Genomic DNA, 23,020 nt, shown 5'->3' on the forward strand with positions numbered 1-23,020 from the left:
GCTGTCAATGAACCTTTATTTTATTTATTGATATGCGGTGCTGAGAATCGAACCAGTGCCTCACACATACTAGGCAAGTTCTCTGCCACTGAGCCACAATCCCAGCCCTTGAGCTTGAATTTGCTAGCTAATTAAATGGTTTGATCATCCTCTGCCTGCTGTGTCTTTGACTAAAGAAACCAGACATTGTGAAATGGTGGGGACAGTTTCTAATCAGTGTTGGGAGAAGATTCCATGTGGCAGTTGGAAAGGGGTATACCTCCTACTAATTTTTTTTTTATGACTAATTGAATGTAAATAGAATTTACTATGGGCGGGGCCCTGGACAAATAAGCTCAAGGTCCCTGACTACTGCCTCTGTAGCCAATTTCCTTTATATGACTTGTTAGGGCATCTGTAAATGTGGTATTTCTTATCAGGCTGTTTGGTTGACTTGCCTGAGTAAGTAAACAAACTTAAAAGATCAAATCCTCTCTTTTGCACCTGTCCTGCACTTTCTCCTCTTTATTCGGGACTCAAGAACAAATAGGTCATTCTATGGAATCATCTTCAGTCCTGGCCCTTCTGGACAAGAAATATTTCCTTTTTTTTCTGGGGAAGAAGGATTCAGTTTAGGTCAATGGTTCAGATCCAAGGATTGTAAGACTCAAGACAAGTTGTGGGCTAAAAATGTAGATTTGGGAGCCATCCTGAATCTGAACCTCTGAGGTTGGGCCAAGGGAGCTGTGTGTGAAACACAGATTCCAAGGTCATTCTGATTTCCAGTGATCTGTAGGCCACACTGAGCAGTATAATGAGGGATCACTAGTATTGGCTAGTGGTTGCTGGTGACAGCTATCTTACAGTGATGGAGGACAGGACAGATGAGCTTCTATTCTTTTTTTTTTTTTTTTTGTAGTACTTAAGTTTGAACCCAAGGCTTTGCACATGCTAGGCAAGTTCTCTTCCACTGAGCTACATTCCCATCTCTTTTTTTTTAAAAGAGAGAGGGGAGAGAGGGGAGAGAGAGAGAGAGAGAATTTTTAATATTTATTTTTTAGTTCTCAGGGGACACAACATCTTTGTTGGTATGTGGTGCTGAGGATCCAACCCGGGCGCACGCATGCCAGACAAGCGCGCTACCGCCTGAGCCACATTCCCAGCCCCCCCCCCTTTTTTTAACTTTTAAGATAATAATTTTTCTTAGTCATACATTTGTTTGAAATGGTTAAAATGTACAGTGATATTATAAATGTCACATATCTGCTTTTTATTTCTTTTTTTAAAGTTTTTTTTTAAAGAGAGAGAGAGAGAGAGAGAGAGAGAGAGAGAGAGAGAGAGAGAGAATTTTAATATTTATTCTTTAGTTTTCGGTGGACACAACATCTTTGTTTGTATGTGGTGCTAAGGATCGAACCTGGGCCGCACGCATGCCAGGCGAGTGCACTACCGCTTGAGCCACATCCCCAGCCCTGCTTTTTATTTCTAAAGTGAATTATATATTAATATATCTATAAGTAATCTTTGATTTCTTTAATTTCAAAATATTTGCCATTTTTATTTCATGAAAATTTTTTATGCACAAACAGGGAAGGAAAGTCACACCATATTGGTGTGTTTCAATCAAAAAAATATGGAATACTTCACGAACTTGCGTGTCATCCTTGCACAGGGGCCATGCTAATCTTCTCTGTATCGTTCCAATTTTAGTATATGTGCTGCCAAAGCGAGCACTCCCGTTCCTTTTTGAGACAGAGTCCAAATTGCTGAAATTGGTCTCAAACTTGCTATCCTCCTGCCTTAGCCTCCCCAATAGCTGGGATTACAGGCACACTCCAGCTAAAATGAGCTTCTTGATTTGTAATCCTATAGCCCAGTCATTTGCAAAATTTGCACTGTGCTTGGTTTTCAATTCAAGCTATTTCTAGGTTAACTTCTTAATTGAGCTATTTCACTCAGCAGAGGACCTGAGATACCACAGATAAGAGAGAGGTTTAGGAGTAAGCATTAAGTATCACTGGCTGGGTCTCTGTTATCCTTTCCAGTCCCACTTATCTGAAGAGCCAGATTTCTCAAAGGACAAGTAACCCTAGAAGGGAATATCAAGGGGAAAGGTTTCCCCTCTTTACCACACCCCTTAGAGAACTTTTTGTTTATTAAGAATAGAACCTTTAAAAAAAATCGAGTTGTTGGATAAAGAGATTTTTGTCTCTATGTTTGCCAGCTCCTGGAGTTACAAGAGTACAAGTTTAGGCAAACATGGCCCATTTCTCTTTTTCTGTGGCACTAGGGGATCTAACCCAGGGCCCTGTGCAAGCAATCTGCCAATGAGCTGCACACTAGCCCCATGACCCATTTCTCTCTAAGGTGTCTCTTCACTCTTGATGCATTGGAAATCTTTGTGCATAACTCATTAGTAGTGATGACTGTTAGATGCCCGTAAGTCCCCCACCTTGGGATGCAGCCATCTTAAATGTGGACTTTGGGGTTTTTATTGTTCTGAGTTGCTTCTTTTACATACTTTAGTTTGAGTATACAGATTTGGGGTTTTAAAACTTGTTTTTAATTAAGACATGGTTTATTTTTATTGCTTGAGATAAAATGCAGTCTGAGAGACTCAAATGTAATTTACAAAATAAAGTACGTGTGGGCAGACCATAAGAAAAAAGAAAAAAAAAAAAAAAGAACATTAAGGTTAAAGAGTCTGTCAGGATTCTTAAGTTTACATAGTAATTTCTTGGAGAATAAAAATCCCAGCACCTGCATTATAAAAAGGTACAGCTTATAAATGTCCTTCTCTTTGAAATACCTAAATGAACTAGACTGAAGTATAAACTAATGGCTTGTAAAAATTCACCTGAGCAAGCTACTGAATGAAGATTCTAAGTGAAAGAGGTAGGGAGAGATTTAGGAAACCCAACCTGCTGTTTGTTTGTTTTATCTGTAATGTAACTCAAAAGTAGTCAAGCGGATGGTGAAGCTTTCCCTGTGTTTTGTTTCCCTGGGCTGAGCCTGTGAATACCAAGATTTAATCTAAAGAGGGTTGTGTTTTTAAAACTAACAACCAAGTAATAAAACACCTATAAAAGGGGTTTATAATGGAACCAGTGACAATTTTGAGTGTAGTATTACAACTCTTCTGCCTCCCCTCTCCCTTTTTCTATCCTTTCATCCAACTCTGTGCCCTTTGTCTTGGCTTCTTTTTCACCTTGGTGCCAAGAAACAAAAAAGTAGGGACAGCTCACACCCCAAAAAGTGAGGTGTGTATTGTGGTCTGTATTTGATGACAGGGCTGTATTGCTTGCTTTGTTTGTCTAAGATAAGAATTAAGACAAGTTGCTCTAACAAAGTACCTACCTAGTTGTACAGTGGTTTTTAATGGGGAGTTTAAGATGTTGCTGCTGCAAAGTGTCAGTGGCATAAAGATGTTGGAGTCAACCAGGGCCCAGAGACTGGCCAGTTCTCCCTGCATCATCCCACCAAGGATCACGACCGCCTGACTCCAGGGACAGACTTCAGGCAACAGGTGGTTTTCTACCCAGGCCACCATGCCTGAAACTTGGTTCTTCTTCAGAGCCATGATTTTCCTCCCCCTCTCAAAGAAATGGCGCCTAAGAAGGGAAACTTCGTGTTCAAACTCTGTAGGAGCCATTTCTCAAGTCTACCTTTCCCATATTCTGAAGTCTCTCCTGCCAGCATCCCACCCATATTCGGGAAGAGCTAGGGGCACTCTATTCAGAGTCCGGAGGGCGCTGGGAGGCATGTGGGCAGCTTCAGAGTGGCCTCCTCTGGACAGCCAGAGGATCCTTCAACCTCCCTCATGTGGGCCTCAGGAACTCTGGGGGCCCAGGGGAAGCCTGGAAAACCGAACTTCGCCATCAGCCTTCCTTAAAGTGCAGGCTAGGCGAGAGGGGGGAAGGGCCCCCCAGCGATCTCCCCCCAACTCCAGCCCTTCTGCCAGTCGGCTGCACAGCCCGAGAAGCATCCTGAACGTGGCTGAGAGCTCGCTGGCTCCTCGCAGGCCGGGTGAGGGCATCTTGAGGGGCAGCTTCCCCCTCCAGCCCGCGTCTGACATCCCCACTCCCACCCAAGGATGCCGCCGCCGTGCCCTGTCCGCAGTCGCTGAATGTCACTGCTCCCTCTTCCTCCCGATCAGGGTAGACACAGCTCCCAAGGCGTCCCCCACCCCAAAACTGCCGCGATTGCTTGAGGGCACAAGGCCTGGGAGAAGGACGAAGTTTGGGGCCCACCAGCGGGAGGGGGGCGCTTTGGTGAGGACCGCACCTCAGTCCCAGCCCTGGAGGGCACATTACCCGCCCCAAACGGCCCTGGCGTCCCCAACCTCCCGTGGACACCGGCATCCCCGCCCTCTCCCGAGGGCGGCGAGCGGAGACCCCCGGGGCGGAGGCAGGTACCCCTGGGGCGGAGACTGGGGCGGGCGGGGTCCGGGCTGCGCCCCCGGCCGGGCCGGGCGGGCTAGCGGGCGGCGCGGGGGGAGCGGGGCTGGGCGGCGCTGCCTCGGGCTCTGTGCGCTGCAGCCCGGAGCCGAGGAGGAGGAGGCGGAGGAGGAGAAGGAGGCGGCGGCGGTGGGTCCCGGGCGGGGGGAGCGCGGCGCTGCGGACCCGGGCGGCTGGCAAAGGACGAGGCGGAGGCTGAGGAAGGCAGCGGGGAGACCCGGGCTGCAGCAACAAAGGGCAGTGAGCGATTGGCCGGGCTGCAGGCGAGGTTAGCCGGGGACCTGGGTGGCCGGAGGCAGCGGCGAACGGTGCACGTGCTTGCAGACACGGGCGAGTGTGGAGCGGGGGGGGGGGGGAGGGTGTGCACGCCCGGCGGGTAGGGGCTTGTTCCCCCTCGGCATGGGATGGCAAGGAGGCTGCAGCGACATCGTACTGTCTGCACCCGGCCTGGGGCTTGCAGGGTAGGGGTGTGTGTGGGGGGAGGATGCGAGCCAGGGGGCGGGCGAGTAGTCGCCCGGGACGGGACGCGAGTGAGGGTGGAGGAGGGGGCGGGATGGAACGCTCCAGGCGGCGCGCCCGTCCGCGCGCTCCACCGCGGGAGCTGGCGACTGAGAACCTCGAATTTTAACTTCGCGTGCCCGCCCGCGCGCGCCCGCCCGCGCCCACCCCTAAATCCTGCGGCCGCCGCCAGCGATCAGCTCTCACACAAACTTTAGCTGCGGGCTAGGGGCTTTGGGGTTGAGTGGGGGAGGGGAGAGGGAAAAGGCTCCTGATTGGCGTCGTCCGCAGCCAATGAGGCCTAGCGCCTCTGCCGCGAGTAGACCCAATCCATTTCTAGCGGTAGAGGGGGCGGGTAGGTGGAAGTAGAGGTGGCGCTGTGTCTGGGAGAGAGAAAAAGGGCTGCACCAATAGGTGCCCGGAAGAGGCGGGCCCAGCGGTCTGTTGATTGGTACTGGCAGTGGACCCTCCCCCGGGGTGGTGCCGGAGGGGGGATGATGGGTCGAGAGGTGTGTCTATGTGGAAGCGAGATGACCGGCAGGAACTTGCCCCAATGGGCTGCAGAGTGGTTAGTGAGTGGGTGACGGACAGACCCACAGGCCAACGGGTGGCCGTACGTGTCTGTGGTCTCGTCCAATGGAGCAGCGCCGGGGCGGGGCCGAGGCTCGGGTTTAATGAGACTCCATTGGGCTGTAATCAGTGTCATGTCGGATTCATGTCAACGACAACAACAGGGGGACACAAAATGGCGGCGGCTTAGCTCCTACCCCTGGCGGCGGCGGCAGCGGTGGCGGAGGCGACCGCACCTCCTCCAGGCGGCAGCCGCGGTTTCTTTCACAGGCAGCGACAGCGCCCCCGGCAGGCGCGGTGGCGGTGGCGCGCGGCCAGGTCTGTCACCCACCCCGCGCGTTCCCAGGGGGAGGAGACTGGGCGGGAGGGGGACAGACAGGGGGGCCGGGGGCTTGCGACGCCCCTCCCACAGGCCTCTGCGCGAGGGTCACCGCGGGGCCGCTCGGGGTCAGGCTGCCCCTGAGCGTGACTGTAGGGGGCGGGGGAAAGGGGAGGAAGGACTGGCCCCGCCCCTCGGCCGGGCCTCCAGGGCAGTGGGCGGTGCCTAAAAGGGGCGGGGCAAAGCCGGGTGGGGGCGGGGCTCGAGGAGTGGGAAGGCGGAGGCTGGGAGGGATTTCTGAGTGGGGATGCTCTGGTAGAAGCGGTGGTGGGATAGTCGAGGGGGTGGGGAGGATTGGTGAGGGTCATATGGAAAGGGAAGATGAAGGTGTAAAAGGAGGTACAGAATGGAGAGTAGGGAGGGTTGTAATTTTGGAGATACGGAAGAGAGACAGAGGGCTATGGTGAGGGCAGGTGAAATGATGCAGAAGAGCTGGAGTGCAGTCATCTCCGGGCAGACTTAGGATGGTTTTGGGTGTGGTGGATGTGTAGAGTTGAGAATGCATTGCAGAGTAAGTATTGGATTGGGGGTAGTATTGACCCCGTGTTGGAAGGTACACTTGCTGTGAGGGAAGAGAGGTATTTGAACCCACTTGTTGACATAGGAAGAAGGTTTGCTAACTCAGGAGTATATAAAGCTTTAAAAAACGTGGAAGAGTGGGATAGTTATGCTTGGGATAGTTTCTGAAAGATAAGATTCTCAGCACACTTAAATGTGAAGGAAGAAGAAGGGGGCTGCCATAACTTGTAAAATACTCCCGTAGTAGAAAATATCGTGGACATGGGATACAGCGGGTGGGAAAAGGCTGCAGGTATGAAGAAGGTGGGTGGGACTGGGCAATAAGTATGAGTGAAAGTAATTTGGTGAACTGTGCCCGGAATGAGGATGGGACCAGAAAGGTGTTAAGTTTGTGAGAAAAAGTTGTTAACTGGAGCCTTGAGGGGCTGGGGTTGAGGCTCAGTGGTAGAGCGCTTGCCTAGCATGTGTGAGGCACAGGGTTCGATTCTTAGCATCACATAAAAATAAATAAGTAAAGGTTACCAAAAAAGCTTAAAAAAAAAAAAAAGGCAGTCTTGGAGGAGTGCACAGTGTCTTAGGAAGTGGCATATAGGCTACCTTAGGAAAGGAAATTGTTATGTTTTTGGATTTGCTTGTTCCTTCCTTTTCCTTTTTTTCTTTCTATTGGGGATTGAACCCAGGGGTGCTTAACCACTGAGCCACATCCCCAGCCCTTTCTTATATCTTCTTTGGAGACAAGGACTGAGTTGCTTAGGGTCTCACTAAGTTGCTGAGGCTGGTTTTGAACTCTCCATCCTCCTGCCGCAGCCCCCCAAGGCTTTGGGATTACAGACCAGCCACTGGGATTAAGTGTACCACCGTGCCCAGCAAATTTGCTAGTACTGTCTTATGGGCCGAATTCAGAGAAAGGTGGGAGATGATGGGGTACTTGTTGTGGAACGACCACATTATAAATGGTCTTCTGTTCACCATGAAGTTTAAATCCTCCAATTGGGAGAGGATGTCGGAATGTGATAGAATACTAGAAGTTCTGAAGGGGAGGTGGTTAAAGAATTACAAATGTGGGGAAAAAAAGAAGAGAATCTTGAACCAATTATATTTGGGGTGGAAGTGCCAGGAAATTCAAGGTAAAGAGTGCATAAAGTCCCTTCATATGTGGCTTGGATGTGGAAGTAGCAAGTGAGAATTGTTGTATTGGGATTGTGTTCTGTTGTGTTTCAATAAAGTTTTTTTTTTTAAACTACATTCCCTTTGTCTTACTTGTTATACCATATGTTTATTTCATTTTTGAAGATAAAAAAACCCTAGTTTTTTTTTTTTTGGCATATTCCTGAAATAAAACATTTTAAAAATATATTTCTTAGCTGTAGTGGACACAATCTTTGTTTTATTTATTTATTTTTATGTGGTGCGATGATCTAACCTAGGGCCTCGCACATGCTAGGCGAGTGCTGAGCCACAACCCCAGCCTAACATTTTGTTCTTATTCATAATTTTTTAAAAGTTTTTTTTTTTAGTTATACATGGGCACAATATCTTTATTTTGTTTATTTTTTATGTGGTGCTGAGGATCGAACCCAGGGTCTCACACATTCGAGGTGAGCAATCTACCCCCGAGCCACAACCCCAGCCCATTATTCATTAAATTTTTACACTTGTATCACAATGAGTTTAACCACTATTGTTTTTAAGAAGAATTGATAATATTGCATATTTTAGAAAGGGTAAGGTTCTTTATTATGCTTTTTTATAGTGATTAGGGTATGCTTGTCTTCGTCTTTACTAGCTCCTGAACTGTTTTTCAAAGTGTTGTACCAGCTTACACTGTATTCAGCAATATGAGTTACCCACTCAGCTACATTCTCAGACCTTTTTATTTTTTATTTTGAGACTGGATCTCCTTAAGGTGTCCCAACTAGCTTGGAACTTTCCATCCTCCTTCCTCAGTCTCCTGAGTAGCTGGGGTCACAGGCAGGTGTCATTGCCCAGAAAAAAGTTTTAATGCTAAAGGAAGAGTTTAGTGGATAACTGGCTGATGGTGATGATATAGCAGAAGTTTTGCCTTTTGGCTGTACCTAGGGCTTCTGAATAGAGTGGATTTTATATTATTGCTGTTACCATATGTTTATTTCATTTTTGAAGATAATAAGGTGGAGACTGTCAGATGTAAGGCAAACTATCAATAAAAAGCAAACAGAGTGAGTAATTCGAGGTAGAGGAAGTATGATAAGTAATTTTAATGTGTTCCAGAAACTTCCTTGGACTTTCACATACCAATTAGAAAAAGACTTTTAAGTAGCTGGGCAAGGTGGTATACTCCTTGCTGTTTGGGAGTCTAAACAGGAGAATTCCAAGTTTGAGGTTGGCCTGGGCAACTTAATAAGACCCCTACCTCAAAAAAGGTGTTGAGATGTAGCTCAGTGGTAAAGTGCCTCCCTACATGCTCAATGCCCCTGGGTCAATCCCCAGCCCCCCAAAATCCTCCCAAAACTTAAGTGATCTGGTGCTCAGTTTCTTAGATTGTTCTTTACAATAAACCTTTGGGGGGCTGGGGATGTGGCTCAAGGGGTAGCATGCTCGCCTGGCGTGGGTGCGGCCCAGGTTCGATCCTCAGCACCACATACAAACAAAGATGTTGTGTCTGCCGAAAACTAAAAAAAAGTAAATAAAATATAAAACAACAACAACAACAAAAACCTTTGGTTTTCCTGTGCATAGGCAGACTTGCATTTGTATTCAGAAAAAAGGAAATTGTTTTATCAAAGTAGAGATGTGATTTGTTATTCCTTACAGAATGGTAAATGACATGGATGGGAGAAGTGGGATGAAGGGATAGTTCTCTGTAGTGCCTTAATTTGCATTTCTATAGGATCTTTTTAAAAAATAGCTTTATTTATCCATCCATCTATCTATCTATCTATCTATCTATTTATCTATCTATTTATGTGGTGCTGAGGATGGAACTCAGGGCCTCCCACATGGTAGGCAAGTGCTCTACCGCTGAGCCATAATCCCAGCCCCCTCTAAAGGATCTTTAAACAAATTTTTATTGAACTCCAATAATCTTCTGGTAACTCTCTTATAGTAGACCTGAGAAAGAGAACACACCATAATTTTTATATCATTCATTTTATTGTTGCTGGATATTTTAGTTGTTTCTGGTTCAGGGCAATAGTGCACAAACCTGTTGTAATTATTCCCATACATGTTATCTAGTGTACAAGTTTTTCTAGGGTGTATACCTAGAGGTGAATTTGTTGGTTTATACACAGGGTGACCACTTATCCTAGTTTAAGCCTATTGTCCCAGTTTAATTACAACAGGTTTAGTTCTCAAAAGTATTTGGGTTTGGCTGAGCTGTATGGTCACCCTAGTCATTAGGGTATGCTTGTCTTCATCTTTACTAGCTCCCAAACTGTTTTTCAGAGTGTTGTACCAGCTTATACTGAATTCAGCAATATGAGTTCCCATTATCTTTTCCAACTTTCAGTTTTGTTAGCTTTTAAGTTTTATCCAGTCTTGTAAATTTTGCATTTACCTTATTAGTAATCAGGTTGAACATCTTTTTGTATAATTATTAGCCATTTAGATTTCCTCATTTGTAAAGTTCTTATTCAAGCCCTGGCCCCCACCTTTTAATTGGTCCATGTGTCTTTTATTGCTTTTTAGAAGTTCTTTATTTACTGTGAATTCAAGTCCTTTTTTCATATGTGTATTTTGCAGATACCCTCTTCCATTCTGTGGCTTGCCTTTTCTCTCTTTATGGTGTCTTTTAATGAGCAGAAGTTCTTAATTTTAATGGAGTCAAATTTATTGGTCTTTTCTTTATGGTTAATGCTTTTTGTGACTTAATTTTAAGACTCTTCTTACCCTGAAGTCAAGAAGATATTCTCCTGTACAGTGTTATATCCCAAAAGCTTTATTGACGTTAAAAGATATATCTGAGTAAAATAAACTCTTCTTGACCCCCAACCTCACTGTTGAAATCTGTTTTTTTACTTTTCTTCTATTCTGCCTTCTATTCTCTGTCTTGAATTTTTACTTATCTGCAACTGCAACTAAGAGCCAGGTGCTGACTTCCCCTGTCTCTTAGGAGAAAATGGTCATATAGAAAGAAGGTTCAGCCAGATTAGATTTTACAGGTCTCCAGCTGACTGTATTGCCCTTTTTCCTTTTATGAGCTAGGATTTTATTGTGTTCCTGCTATGTGTCTGCCACTATCTATGCTTCTTTCATATTTGTTATCTCCATGATTTGTCTTAATAGTTTGTAAAACAGGGATATAGTTTCAGCTTTTTTTTTTTTTTTTTTTGGTATGGGGCTAGGGATGGAAGTGGTATTCTCATTTTTATAGATGAGAAAACAGACTTGAACTGATTTAGTAACATGTCCAGTGTCCTACAACTTAGTTAGCTGGCAAAATGGGGACTCAGTCCATGAACTCTAAATACATTCCATCATATCGTATTCAGGGCCTCACGTGTGCTAGGCAAATGCTCTACTGCTGAGCTACACCACCAATACTACACTGCCTTATTTGTTTATTTTTTATGCTGAGGATTGAACTCCATGGCACATTACCATGGAGGTACATCCCTAGCCCTTTAAAAAAAATATTTATTTTTTTAGTTTTAGGTGTACATGACATCTTTATTTTATTTTTATGTGGTGCTGAGGATTGAACCCAGTGCCTCATGCATGCTAGGCGAGCCCTTTACCATTGAGTCACAACCCTAGCTCCCCTTTTTATTTTTTGAGACGGTCTCACTAAGTTGCTGAAGCTGGCCTTGAACTTGCAATTCTCTTAGCCACCTGAGTTACTGGGATTATAGGTTTGTGCTACTGTTCCCAGCCCAACTTCCTTATTTTTATTTTTGCTGTTAACTTGTTCTAATTGAAGCACACAAAGATAATCTGTTGTGAAACTGGATAAAATACTCCTCTAGGTATGTTAAAGTAGCCAGTACACTTTAAGTGGTTTGAATGGGTGATAGAAGGTTTGTAAACTCTTGAAAATGTATGCACCTGTTCATTTTTAAAAGTAGATTTAGCTCGGCTTTGTGGCACATGCTATTAATCCCAGTGACTTGAGAGCCTGAGGCAGGAAGATCACAAGTCAGAGGCCAGCCTGGGGGAACTTAATGAGACCAAGTCTCAAAAAGTAAGAAGGGCTGGGGATGTAGCTCAGTAGGTAGGAAAGCATCCCTGGGTTCAATCCCTAGTATCAAAAAAAAAAAAAAAAAAAAAAAAAATTACAGTTTTTTTGAGTCTTAAAAAAAAAGGGAACCTTATTCTGGATATCTGATCTGAAGACATCAAACACAGCATCCTGAAATGATCTGTCTTTTCAAAATAATCTTGAAAAAAAAAACGTTAAATTTCTTCTTATTACACTGTTCTCAGTCTTTGTCATTAAAAACTGACAAATTTATAATTGGGGAGAAGTCTAGAACTGAGCAAAAATTTTAAATGCCATGAAAGATATACTCTAAATTTAGTTGATTATTTCTTAGGTGGAAGTGCTTAGTTATCATTATTACTAATCAGTGTACCCAGGCTGCAAAGGCCTGATGACTTTAAATGACTTTTCATCTTGTCTCTGAAATCCTCTGTTTTACAAGGGATCACATTTCCTGTGAGGTTCCTAACTGAGTGATTAAATTTTAGAGACTGAAACTATTGAGCACTTAAATGTAGGAATGACTATGCAAACCTAATTCATGGGTTTCACCAGGAGATTTGGGACATGTCTCTACTAATTTATGATGATGATGTTGAAACTAATCTTTGTTAGGGATTATGGAAGCCATAATAGTTTATTGATGGTTCAGTTATTGTTTGTTGAAGCAGATTTACACAATTATAGTTTAATGACTTAACAAGGATATTGTCAACTAGGAGAGCATGACATGAAAAATTAAACTTCCAATTAATATAATGTGTATTAGTTGAAATGATAATTTTCATGGTGATTTAGCCTCTTAGAAATCCTTGGAAAACATTATTAGCTTATGAATTGAAAACTCCCTAAGTTAATGAGTAGTGGGAAAGAACTTAGTATTACACTAAAAAGATGGGGAATTAAATATTCAATCCAATGAACATTTATTAAGGGGCTACATTGGGCTTGCTGCTGAATTAGACTCATAAATATAAGTTGAACAAGACCGATGTTTGGAGAAATGAAATACTATTTGCTTTTATTTCTTCTTTCAATCACCTTCCTCCCAACCTACAGTGGATGAATACTATTGCCAGAGTGAGTCAGTCAACAGATTTGTGTACATGCACATCAATATGTATTATTGTGTCCCTTGCTCCTGTAGTGGTTTCCTACTTCTTCACTTGTCACATTCACATACCATAGCCTGTCCTTAGTCATAACCACTTTTATTTCAACATGTACCTGTCTAGGCAATAGACACATGGACTTGGTGTCCCTTTTGTATGACAGTTTATTTGTAGCTTCTGTGCCTTTCTCCTTGGTTCCTTTCATTAATTTTTTTTGAGAGTTTTAAAAAAAATATGGAATGTGTCATCCTTGTACAGGGGCCATGCTAATCTTCTCTGTATCGTTCCACTTTTAGTATATGTGCTGCCGAAGTGAGCACCCCTCATTCATATTGATGGATTCATTTGACAAGTAGACATTGAATCCCCCTCTTAGTATTGAGTTTTGGTAAATTTGGGGGCATACAATGATGAATCAATCATGAATCCTATTATTAACTATTTTTAGTCTAGTAAGGGAGATGAGGTCAGTACCCAAGCAGGCATAATACAAAATGGAAAGTTGAAGTTAAAAAAAGTAAATAGTAAGAGAAGATACATTTAGTGAGGAAACTAAATGTTTCCTGTAAGCCTTCTGAAAAGGTGTGTGTTACACTGGACCATGAAGATATGATTTTGAGTGGAGAAGTTAAACAATTATCCAAGTTCTGCATTATTTTTCATGGTTCAGTTTAAGTCCTATCTATCCAAGGGGTGTTCTTTCTGTGAATTTGTGTGTATTGGAAAGGGACTTGAACTCAGGGCATTCTACCACTGAGCTACATTCTTGGCCCTTTTTAAAAAATTTGAGACAGTTTTGCTAAGTTGCCTGGCAATCCTCCTTCAGCCTCCCAAATCGCTGAGTTTACAGGTACACATTACTATGCCCAGCCATCCAAGGGATGTTCCTATACCCATCCATATTCCATATGGTTTCAGCAAGGAATAGTCCTAGTTTTGCTAGACTTCTTCATTCTGTAATTAGAGGAACCATGATTATAGAATAGGGAAGTCTAATATACAAAATTGTTAAAATGGAGCTGCTTTGTTGGGGGAAAGGGGTTGTGGTGGCCCTAACCTTGAATCCACAAGGAGTTATCTGCAGGTGACAGACACCTATGGAACTGCCTCACAAGGAGCAAAAAGAGCCTAGTTTGAAAACCATTGGAAAGACAAAGGAAAGAGTTGGCAACATAGATCGAATTTCAAAAGAACAGCAACATAAAACCAAAACATGAAGTCTTTCACACTTTGGTGGCTCCATTTTCTTTTGTAAATTGGGGGAAAATGATGCTACCTTCAAGGGTTGCTGCTAACCTATCTACCTGACCTAAGAAGGTATTAGAAAGTAATTGGAATTGTTTTATAGTTTAATGCTGTTTTTTTAAAACAACAAAATTTATTGAGGTGAAATTTATGTAACATAAAATGAACCACTCCAAAATGAACAGTGACAGTACATTCACAATATTTTTTGACTACTACCTCTATTTGGTTCTGAAACATTCCCATCAATCCAAAGTAAAGCCTGTTACCCTTTAAACATATTCTCACCATGACTTCCTCCTTTTACTCCAAATTTGTGTTTTGTCTATGAATGATGTATTCTGAATGTTTCATAGAAACGTAATTATATGATATGTGGCCTTTTGTGTTTGACTTCTTTTACAACAATGATTTCAAGGCTCATCAACATTATAGTAACATGTATTAATATTTCATTACTTTTTGTGACTGAATACTATTCCAGTATATGGATATATTCCATTTTTTTTTGTATCTTTATCTATTAATGGACCTTTGGACTGTTCCTACCTTTTGGCTATCTTGAATAGTGCTATTATGAACATGTGCGTACTTGAACTTAAATATTCGAGTATCTGTTTTCAGTGCTTTGGGGTATATACCTAGAAGTGTGTTATTTAAGTGTGTTATCTAAGGTCATATGGTAATTCTATGTTCAGGTTTTTTTTTTTTTAATAGTTGTAGATGGACAGTATGCTTTTATTTAATTAATTTATTTTTTTATGTGGTGCTAAGGATTGAACCCAGTGCCTCACACATGCTAGGCAAGCATTCTGCCACTGAGCTACAGCCCCAGACCTCCATGTTCAGGTTTTTTTTTTTTAATTTCCCCATCAGTCAGTTATTCATCCTTTCCACCAGCTCCTCCTGCCAAGTTATCATGGCCAAGTAAATGTGAGGCTAGGACAGCCTAGGCGAGGTTCCTTCCTCAAATATCTCTTCCATGAAGGAGGGTGCCTGGCCCCTCTACTCTAGGCTCAACTGAGGGGAGGTGGAGTAGGCAGGCTAGGCTGATATGTTCAAGTTTTTGAAGAAACACCAAACAGTGCTTTGCTTTATATCTTCCATAATACCTACTACAGGATTTCATGCAGGGGACATTATTTTGCTAAATATTGTTTATCTTTTTGATAAGTGTTTATAACTCACCTCCCAGTGCATGTGCTTTGGGTCTCAAATGTTAATTTAAGGGAAATAGATGCATCCAAGCCTTGAAAGTTAACAAATATCACCATACAGATGAGTTTTATGTTGTCAGACAGTAGGTATTTATTAACTGAGGATTCTGTTTTAGGGAGGTGATAGAGGAAAAAGAAGTCAAGGTCCCCACCCTTTATAGTTATGGATGCTCACTCAGTTACACAATAGGCTTTGAAAAAATCCAGGAACTTACAAAAAGCAAGAGAGCTAAAAATAATTGTTAGCAAGTAAAATTCAGGATGGCAAGAGTAAATTCTGTTATTAATCTGTACTTTTTTTCTATCACTGTTTTTGGTGTATCTTTAGTCTCATGACTGGAATGTAAGAATGTTATGCCATTTGATTTTGAAATAACACACAGCTTTAGTAAAAACTTAGAGGAGGCCTCACATAATTCCCATTATTCAGGATATTTTGACTCTTTTTATGCTGATATGAATATTTCTGAATAGTGTTGATATTTGTATAATACCAGTGAAGCTAAAAGCTCAATGTTGGACTAAGCGTTTCTCTAGATCTGTTTAGAATAGTTTGTAATGAATGATGTAAATAGTGTTAGAAGATTATATGATACAACCATATAATTTGCTGATACTTGTAGCTAAAAATAAAATTGTTCACAACCTTACAAAATAGAAAACTTAATTTGATGTATCATGAATCCCCTGAATTAATTTGGAATGATTTGCTACCTTTTTGATATCCTTTCATTCCAACTTTCAAGTTTTATAGAAAAAAAAATGAAAAGAGAATAATGATTTTAGGATTTTAGCTTGTGATTGAATATCCTATCTACATATGAAACAAGTCCCAATGCTCTGAGAAAGAGAAGTGGTGTGGATAATTCTGAGTCAGGAAAGAAAAATCATTTCTATTTGGCTTTTGAATGAATTATGTATTTTTTTTCCTGTAGATTGTCTTTCTAGTTAGATACTGCTTAGGCTAAAATGAAATTGGTTTTCAATCTATTCTCTTAGCTTATGTCAATTTACAGTGGGACCAGTGGGATGTCGGAAACAAATCAGCCCAAGATTAAAAAATTTGCAGTGGATAATATACAAAGTGGATAATATACATGTGTTTAGTTGAGAATTGGCTACAGATAAGAGACTTCTGATTTTGTTCCTCTCCTAGCTGTATATTTTCTTTTTTTTTTTTTTAAGCACTGTGATTCTGCTTATAGCAAAGAGCTGCTGAGTTACATCTGCTTCTGCGTAATTAACTCTGTTGGTTGGTGTCAGATGAGAGCTAATTTTGAGATTAAATTGAGGAGTGGGGTATGTGCTTGTGGCTGGAGGAGGGGAGAAGAATCTAAGGTTGCTTGGTTGTTTTATATGAGAACAAAATATAGTTATTCACAGTTTTTTAAAAGATTTATTTATTTACTTTGTTTTTGAAGTAAAAATCTTAAAATGTGACGTGTGTCCATATGTGTTTATTATTGTGGAAACTGGAACATCCTTCTTTTAGTGAAGCTGGTAGTGATATCTTGGTAGGCCAAGTGGCATTTAGGACAAACAGTGAATCCTGCCTAGGAAAGTTAATTCTGACCTTAAAACAACTTTTGCCTCCCTCCCCTGTGATAGTTACCTGATTATTTCAGTAATAGTGGAGTTTTTTACTAATAGGATTCTCTCTTAGGAGTCTTATCATGAACCTGATTTTTAAAACTTGGAGAACGTGTGCTTGCTTTGGCAGCACATATATTGAAATTGGAATGATATAGAGAATATTAGCATGGCCTCTGAGCAAGGATGTCATGAAAGCTTGTGATACATTTATATTTTTAGGCTGATGATTTGTGAAAAAATAAAATAATAAAATTAGGAGAACAGGTTTGGTTTAGAAAAGAGTCAAATTTACTTCTTCTTTTTTTTTTTTTTAGTTGTAGATTGTCACAATATTATTTATTTATTTATTGAAGCTGAGGATGGAACCCAGTGCCCCACGTGCAAGGCAAGCACACTACCACTGAGCCACAAATTTTGTTTTTTTAGGCACTGTTTTTGGGCTTTAATTCCTGTCCTGAATTCCATGTTTATAAATACCCTTTAGTGGTCTGAAAGAGTTAATGATGTTGCCAAAACTGCAGCTATTTGTTTAGTTGTGGAGTTGTTTGTGGAGTTTTATTTTAGTGGTTCCTAACAATTGTAAGATCTTTAGATAGTTCCTAAATTTAAGGTCTGCCCTTATGCCCAAATGAACATTACTTTTTTTCTTTTGACAGATTTGCCTGAAGACCTGGACAATCTTCATTTTTGTCATGAACTGTTAAAACATTTGGAGTTCTGATTCTGGTATTTTTTCTTATTTTATTACATTTATAAGATATAAAATGCCAGCCTTACTGAAATGCATTGGTAATGGATATGAATGACTTTTGGTTTTGAATATAGATTGTGGTAAAAGCTTGTCATGAAGATATATTTTTGGTATTTATTAGTTATAAAATATTTTTTTAATGTGTGTTCATTTGCCTGTGTAACCAAAATGCCCCAAAGCAACTTTGCAATATTGTACACTTTCTTGTGACCTCTTCTCCTGCTTCCTGCAGTTGTATTTTGTGCAATCAAATTAAATTAGTTATGATTCATCCTGAATAAATGATGAAAGATGAAATAATTACTTGAACATAGTGAAATGTCTAATGAAATTTTGCCCCAAACCATTTTACTTTGGAAAGATCAGTTTCCTGTTCTAAACTTACTGACACAGAATGATTCCTGTGTTCTATCCTGAAAGTGGTTGCATTGCAAAAGCCAGTGATTTCATTTCTAAACACACTGAGTGCCAAGTCTAACATTTTTGTCAATGATTTATATAATTACACAAAAGGGAGTGCTTATTAGATTTGCAGATGACATAGATGACAGAATCAAGATTCAAAACAATTTTTTGCAGATTGGAAGATAAACACAAACTAACAAGATGAAATTGAACTGTAATAAACTTTAAATCTCAGCATTTAAATTTATGCAAGGAAGAATGCAGAGATTCAGTTTGACAGCATTTTTGAAAAAAATATCTGGGCAGTTTAGTTGGTCTGCATCTCTGCATGGCCAGTGTGGAGGGGCTGTTAAGGAAGTTCCTGTAATTTTGGGTTGCATTTATAATTGAATAAGGTCTAGACTGTCATATTTTAAGGTGAACATTAGCCAAAGTAGTGAACTTAGAGACAGTGTGACATGTGGAGGGGTCAAGAAACTGGAATGTGATTGTTTTATTGAGGTGGGGCTGGAGGCACAATAGGGTTTGGCTGTTAGTGGCTTTATTTATTTATTTATTTTAAAGTTGTAGTTGGACACAGCACCCTTATTATTTATTTATTTGTTTTTATGTGGTGCTGAGGACTGAACCCAGGGCCTTGCATGTGCACTGTGAGTGCTCTACCACTGAGCCACAATCCCAGCCCTGTTAGTAGTTTTTAAAAGTTTCTTGTTTTCAAATATTAGAAAGTCTATCATATGAAAGAAATATTTGGGATTATTTGGGAAACTAGCTCTAGTGTGTAGAAATCATGTGGAGGTGATTTTTGATCAAGTGAACAAGAGATACATTATAGCTAAGAGCTTTCCAACAGTAGAGTGAGCTACCTCAGAAAGAGACAAATTTCCAATCAGTGAAAATATTTTAGGTAAAGGCTTGATGGCCCTTTTATTGAGGATATTGGAGAGGGATCTTTTACTGGATAGCTGCAGGTTGTATTGGATGCCAGTCCCAAGTTTTGGAATCTTAGTGGAAAGCAGTGGAAAGAGAACCTACAGTTTACTGATCCACGAGGAAGACAGTCTTATTTAAACTGACTCTTTAAGGTATTTGAAACAGTATAGTTCAATGGCCCCAAGTGTCTTTCAGCGACTCTTCAGGAATTTGGTTTTTTTTTTTTTTTTTTTGGTGGTGGTATTGGGGATTGAGCCCAGGGGCACTCTATCACTGAGCTGCATCCCCAACCCTTTCTATTTTTTAATTTGGGGCAGGGTCTTATCATGTTGTTAAGTCTGACCTTGAACTTCTGATCCTCCTACCTGAGTCACTGGGATTATAGGTGTGCACCACTGGGCCCAGATGTAATTGTTCATTTTATTATTAGTTACTGTTAATTTATTACTATATTATTTTACAAGTTAAACTTTATCATGGTTAAGTATGTATAGGAAAAAAGAGAGAGAAGGAGAGTGAGAGTTTGGTATGTCTGTGGTTTCAGGTATCCACTCTGAGGATTTTGGAATATATCTTATATGGGTAAGGGGGGGGGCAACTCTTCTAGCATTACATACAGTAAAGTGAGTGAAGCTTAAGTCACAGTGTCCCCATTATCCATTGGTAGAACTGGGATTCAGAGCCACGTTTGTATCTCTGCAGAAACAGAACTAGCTAGTCAGGTGATTCAAGTGAGTGCTGGATGTGATTCTAAAATAATGGCATTTGAGTTACCATGGGTGAGTTCTATCTTCTTCTGAGCCTTTTTACCTTTAGAATGTCCTAAGGATTAAATAACAAGTTACATGTCAGCACACTGTAAATAACTATAAAAAGTTAAGATGTGGGTGTTAGCATTGGAGATCAAGATTGAAGCCCAGATCTGGCCCAATTCCTGTGCCAGGCTCTTTTCTTTTGGTGCTCTTTGCAGGTGTATTCAATACTAGATTGGAGATCTGGGGCAAATAGTATATACCAGGAATCTCTCAGAGAGTAATATCACTGTCTAGTTGGAATCAGCTTTGTAGGTACCTGTCTTGTATTGAACTGCTAAATGGGATATAACTAGGTATTAAGATAACTAGAATGCTACATTATTTAAAGGAGAAGGGTTATGTTACTATATTACTTTCAGTTTTCCAACCTGTGGGGTAGAGGGTATCACAAAACCTGTGCAAGAAGATCTGATTTCATGACTTGGTTAGGTGAAGGCTGGAGATGTACCTTAATAGTCGGGTACTTGTCTAGCATGTGTAGAGGCTGTGGGTTCAATCACTAGCACTGCCCCTTTACCAAAAAAAGGTGGTTAGGGTCCGGGGTTGTGGCTCAGTGGTAGAGTGCTTGCAAAGCATGTGTGAGGCACTGGGTTTGATCCCGGCACCATATTAAAAAACAAAAAACAAAAAACAACGAAATAAAGGTATTGTGTCCAACTACAACTAAAAATAAATAAATAAATAAATTAATAAACAAACATAAAAATTTAAAAAATATTAAAAAATGATGGTTAGGTAGGAAATTTTCTTAATGTGTGAAACTTGGGAAATATATGTAGTCAAAATCAGGATTATTTTTTAAGTTTAATGTTTTTTTCGAGTAAGTTTAATGAACTTTCATTAGATTTTTTTGTATCAGATTTTTTTTTTGATGTTGGTTTTATGTTTGTGATAGACATATACCTTGGACCTCTTTCATTAGTAAATTAATTTCAATAAAGAAAATCCACTAATGTATGACTTAGATTTGATTTCTTAAATGCTTCATAAATGACTTCATGTAAATAAGTGAAAAATGGTAAAAAAATTCTTTCTTAGACTGTGACCCAGTTTCTGGTTGAAAATATTAGTCACTGTGGCTGTGTTACACAATACCTGTCTATCATTACTTCTGCGGTCTTTTTGCATTTGAAAAGTAATACCAAAGAATCTTTTAATTTATTTTTAGAAATTCCATTGTTGAAAGTTTTTTCTCTTTTTTTATCCTTTAAGGTCTTGATTTCCTGGTTAAAGATGTTCTTCACTCAAATGCAGTTTTTCCTGTTGGTAAAGTAAGACAAGTATCAGTTGCTTGTTAGTCCTCTTTTGTATCTCTTAAGAATGGATGTTTTTGAGATGTTGATTAACAAGGTGTGGATTGCCCTGCCCGCTTGTTGAATGACTTTCAAACCTGCAAGTTCTGTTAAATACAAGGAGAACCTCTATGGGTAACTTTTGTGTTGAAGAAGTCATTTGTCAACCATGGTAAAACTTGCAAACCCACTTTATACAGAGTGGATTCTTGAAGCTATACAGAAAATAAAAAAGCAAAAGCAAAGGCCCTCTGAAGAGAGAATCTGCCATGCAGTCAGCACATCCCATGGGTTGGATAAGAAGACAGTCTCTGAACAGCTGGAGCTCAGCGTTCAGGATGGCTCAGTTCTCAAAGTCACCAACAAAGGCCTTGCCTCATATAAGGACCCAGACAACCCTGGGCGCTTTTCATCAGTTAAACCGGGCACTTTTCCTAAGTCAACCAAGGGGTCTAGAGGATCATGTAATGATCTTCGTAATGTGGATTGGAATAAACTTTTAAGGAGAGCAATTGAAGGACTGGAGGAACCAAATGGCTCCTCCTTGAAGAACATAGAGAAGTATCTCAGAAGTCAGAGTGACCTCACGAGCACCACCAATAACCCAGCCTTTCAGCAGCGGCTGCGCCTGGGAGCCAAGCGTGCAGTGAACAATGGGAGGTTACTGAAAGATGGACCACAGTACAGGGTCAATTATGGGAGCTTAGATGGCAAAGGGGCACCCCAGTGTCCCAGTGCTTTTCCATCCTCACTCCCACCTGTCAGCCTTCTACCCCACGAGAAAGACCAGGTAAGCGAAAAAGGAACATTAATACAATCGAAATATTGTACTGCTTTTTTGGCTTGTACAGTTATCTTTTAAGTTTAATATGAACAAAAGTTCTGAGTTTGATTAAAATCAGATGTTTTGCCTTAAGCAGACTTTTCTGTTTTAAAATGTACCTATTAGTTCACAATATAATGATTTATATTGTTTTACAATACATTGAGGGCTTTCTCATTGGTTGCCAAGCATTTAACATGATGATTATGTGATTAAAAAAAAATAATTGGTGGATGCTAGAAGGGACAACCATAGGTAACTTTAATTCTTCTTCTTCAAGGCAGAGTCACATATATTTTAGAAACCTTAGGAAGACCATAGTATATTTTTCCTTCATTATTATTTTCAGAGAAGAATCTGCAGACTTCTTATTTTAATACTCATAATCTCTGCATTCCTGAAATTGTTTTAATATATGACCTAAATTCCCCCAATTTGAAGTCATTTATTAATGTTGAGTTCTTAGTGGGTGTCTGTGAATGTTCATTTTTTTCTCCTACAGTATCTTTGCTTATACTCTTTGATTTCTTTGGGACTGTTAATTCTATAGCATTGTATTTGTTTTTTTGTTTTTGTTTCTGGGAATTTAATGCAGGGATACTTTACCACTGAGCTACATCCCCAGTCCTTTTATTTTTTTATTTTGAGACCTAGTCTCTTTTAAGTTGCTGAGGGTCTTCATAAGGTTGCTGAGGCAGGCCTTAAACTTGTGATCCCACTGCCTCAGCCTCCTGAGAACTGAGATTACAGGTGTGTGCCTCTGTGCTCAGCTCTATAGCATTATAAATACTTGGCAGAGTTTTTCTTCTGTTATTACAATGATTTTGAAATGAATCTGGTTGATAGGATTTTCCTTTGTTTTGTTTCAAAGCTATAGAAATTATTTCTGAAATTATCTCCCCAACTAAAATCATAGTAGACCAACAGCTAGTTGTTTATAATTTAGGCCCTACAGTTTGGGGGCTTGTTGTTTGTCCTTTGGGCAAATGCATACATTGCTATCAGTTAATTTTACATCCTCTAAATCGTGTTAATAGAAAAAGTGGTTGCTCTCTAAACCATGTTTTTAGAAAGGATTGAAACACAAGTGTTAGGCAAAGCTGTGCGTGGCTTATGTCTTCCTCTTAGAAGTCATAAGATCTTGAAGTGGACCCTGTTTCCTTTGGTGCTTTAGCTGATAGGGGCCCAGCTCTAGAAGCTGGGTAGGATTAGGTAGTTTGCCTTTCTACAGACCACTCTAAAGCCTTTAATCT

At 40.7% G+C, this 23,020-nt stretch overlaps 1 protein-coding gene, 3 non-coding genes and 1 pseudogene across 6 annotated transcripts in view; 2 read left to right on the forward strand and 3 right to left on the reverse strand.

Annotated features, from left to right (window-relative positions):
• Positions 1 to 1,606: 1,606 nt before the first annotated feature.
• LOC113183836 (U6 spliceosomal RNA) lies at positions 1,607 to 1,713 on the reverse strand. Its single transcript, XR_003300917.1, has one exon. It is a non-coding gene; the product is annotated as a U6 spliceosomal RNA (small nuclear RNA).
• A 3,944-nt stretch (positions 1,714 to 5,657) lies between these two features.
• The window catches only part of Kat6b (lysine acetyltransferase 6B), a 185,232-nt gene continuing 167,869 nt past the window's right edge, over positions 5,658 to 23,020 (forward strand). For all 3 annotated transcript variants that reach the window (XM_026390192.2, XM_026390193.2, XM_026390194.2), the window contains exons 1-3: positions 5,658 to 5,822; positions 17,405 to 17,474; positions 20,865 to 21,734. In XM_026390192.2, the coding sequence (XP_026245977.1) occupies positions 21,114 to 21,734 (621 nt within the window). In that variant the 5' untranslated portion in view covers positions 5,658 to 5,822; positions 17,405 to 17,474; positions 20,865 to 21,113. The remainder of the gene's footprint in view (positions 5,823 to 17,404; positions 17,475 to 20,864; positions 21,735 to 23,020) is intronic.
• Positions 12,920 to 13,013, reverse strand: LOC113183843 (U6 spliceosomal RNA; annotated as a pseudogene).
• LOC113183840 (small Cajal body-specific RNA 21) lies at positions 14,868 to 15,028 on the reverse strand. The gene has a single exon (XR_003300921.1).
• On the forward strand, positions 16,860 to 16,966 carry LOC113183844 (U6 spliceosomal RNA). Its single transcript, XR_003300924.1, has one exon. It is a non-coding gene; the product is annotated as a U6 spliceosomal RNA (small nuclear RNA).

This window comes from Urocitellus parryii, chromosome 5 (assembly GCF_045843805.1).
Source record: "Urocitellus parryii isolate mUroPar1 chromosome 5, mUroPar1.hap1, whole genome shotgun sequence".
Lineage (NCBI taxonomy): Eukaryota > Metazoa > Chordata > Mammalia > Rodentia > Sciuridae > Urocitellus > Urocitellus parryii.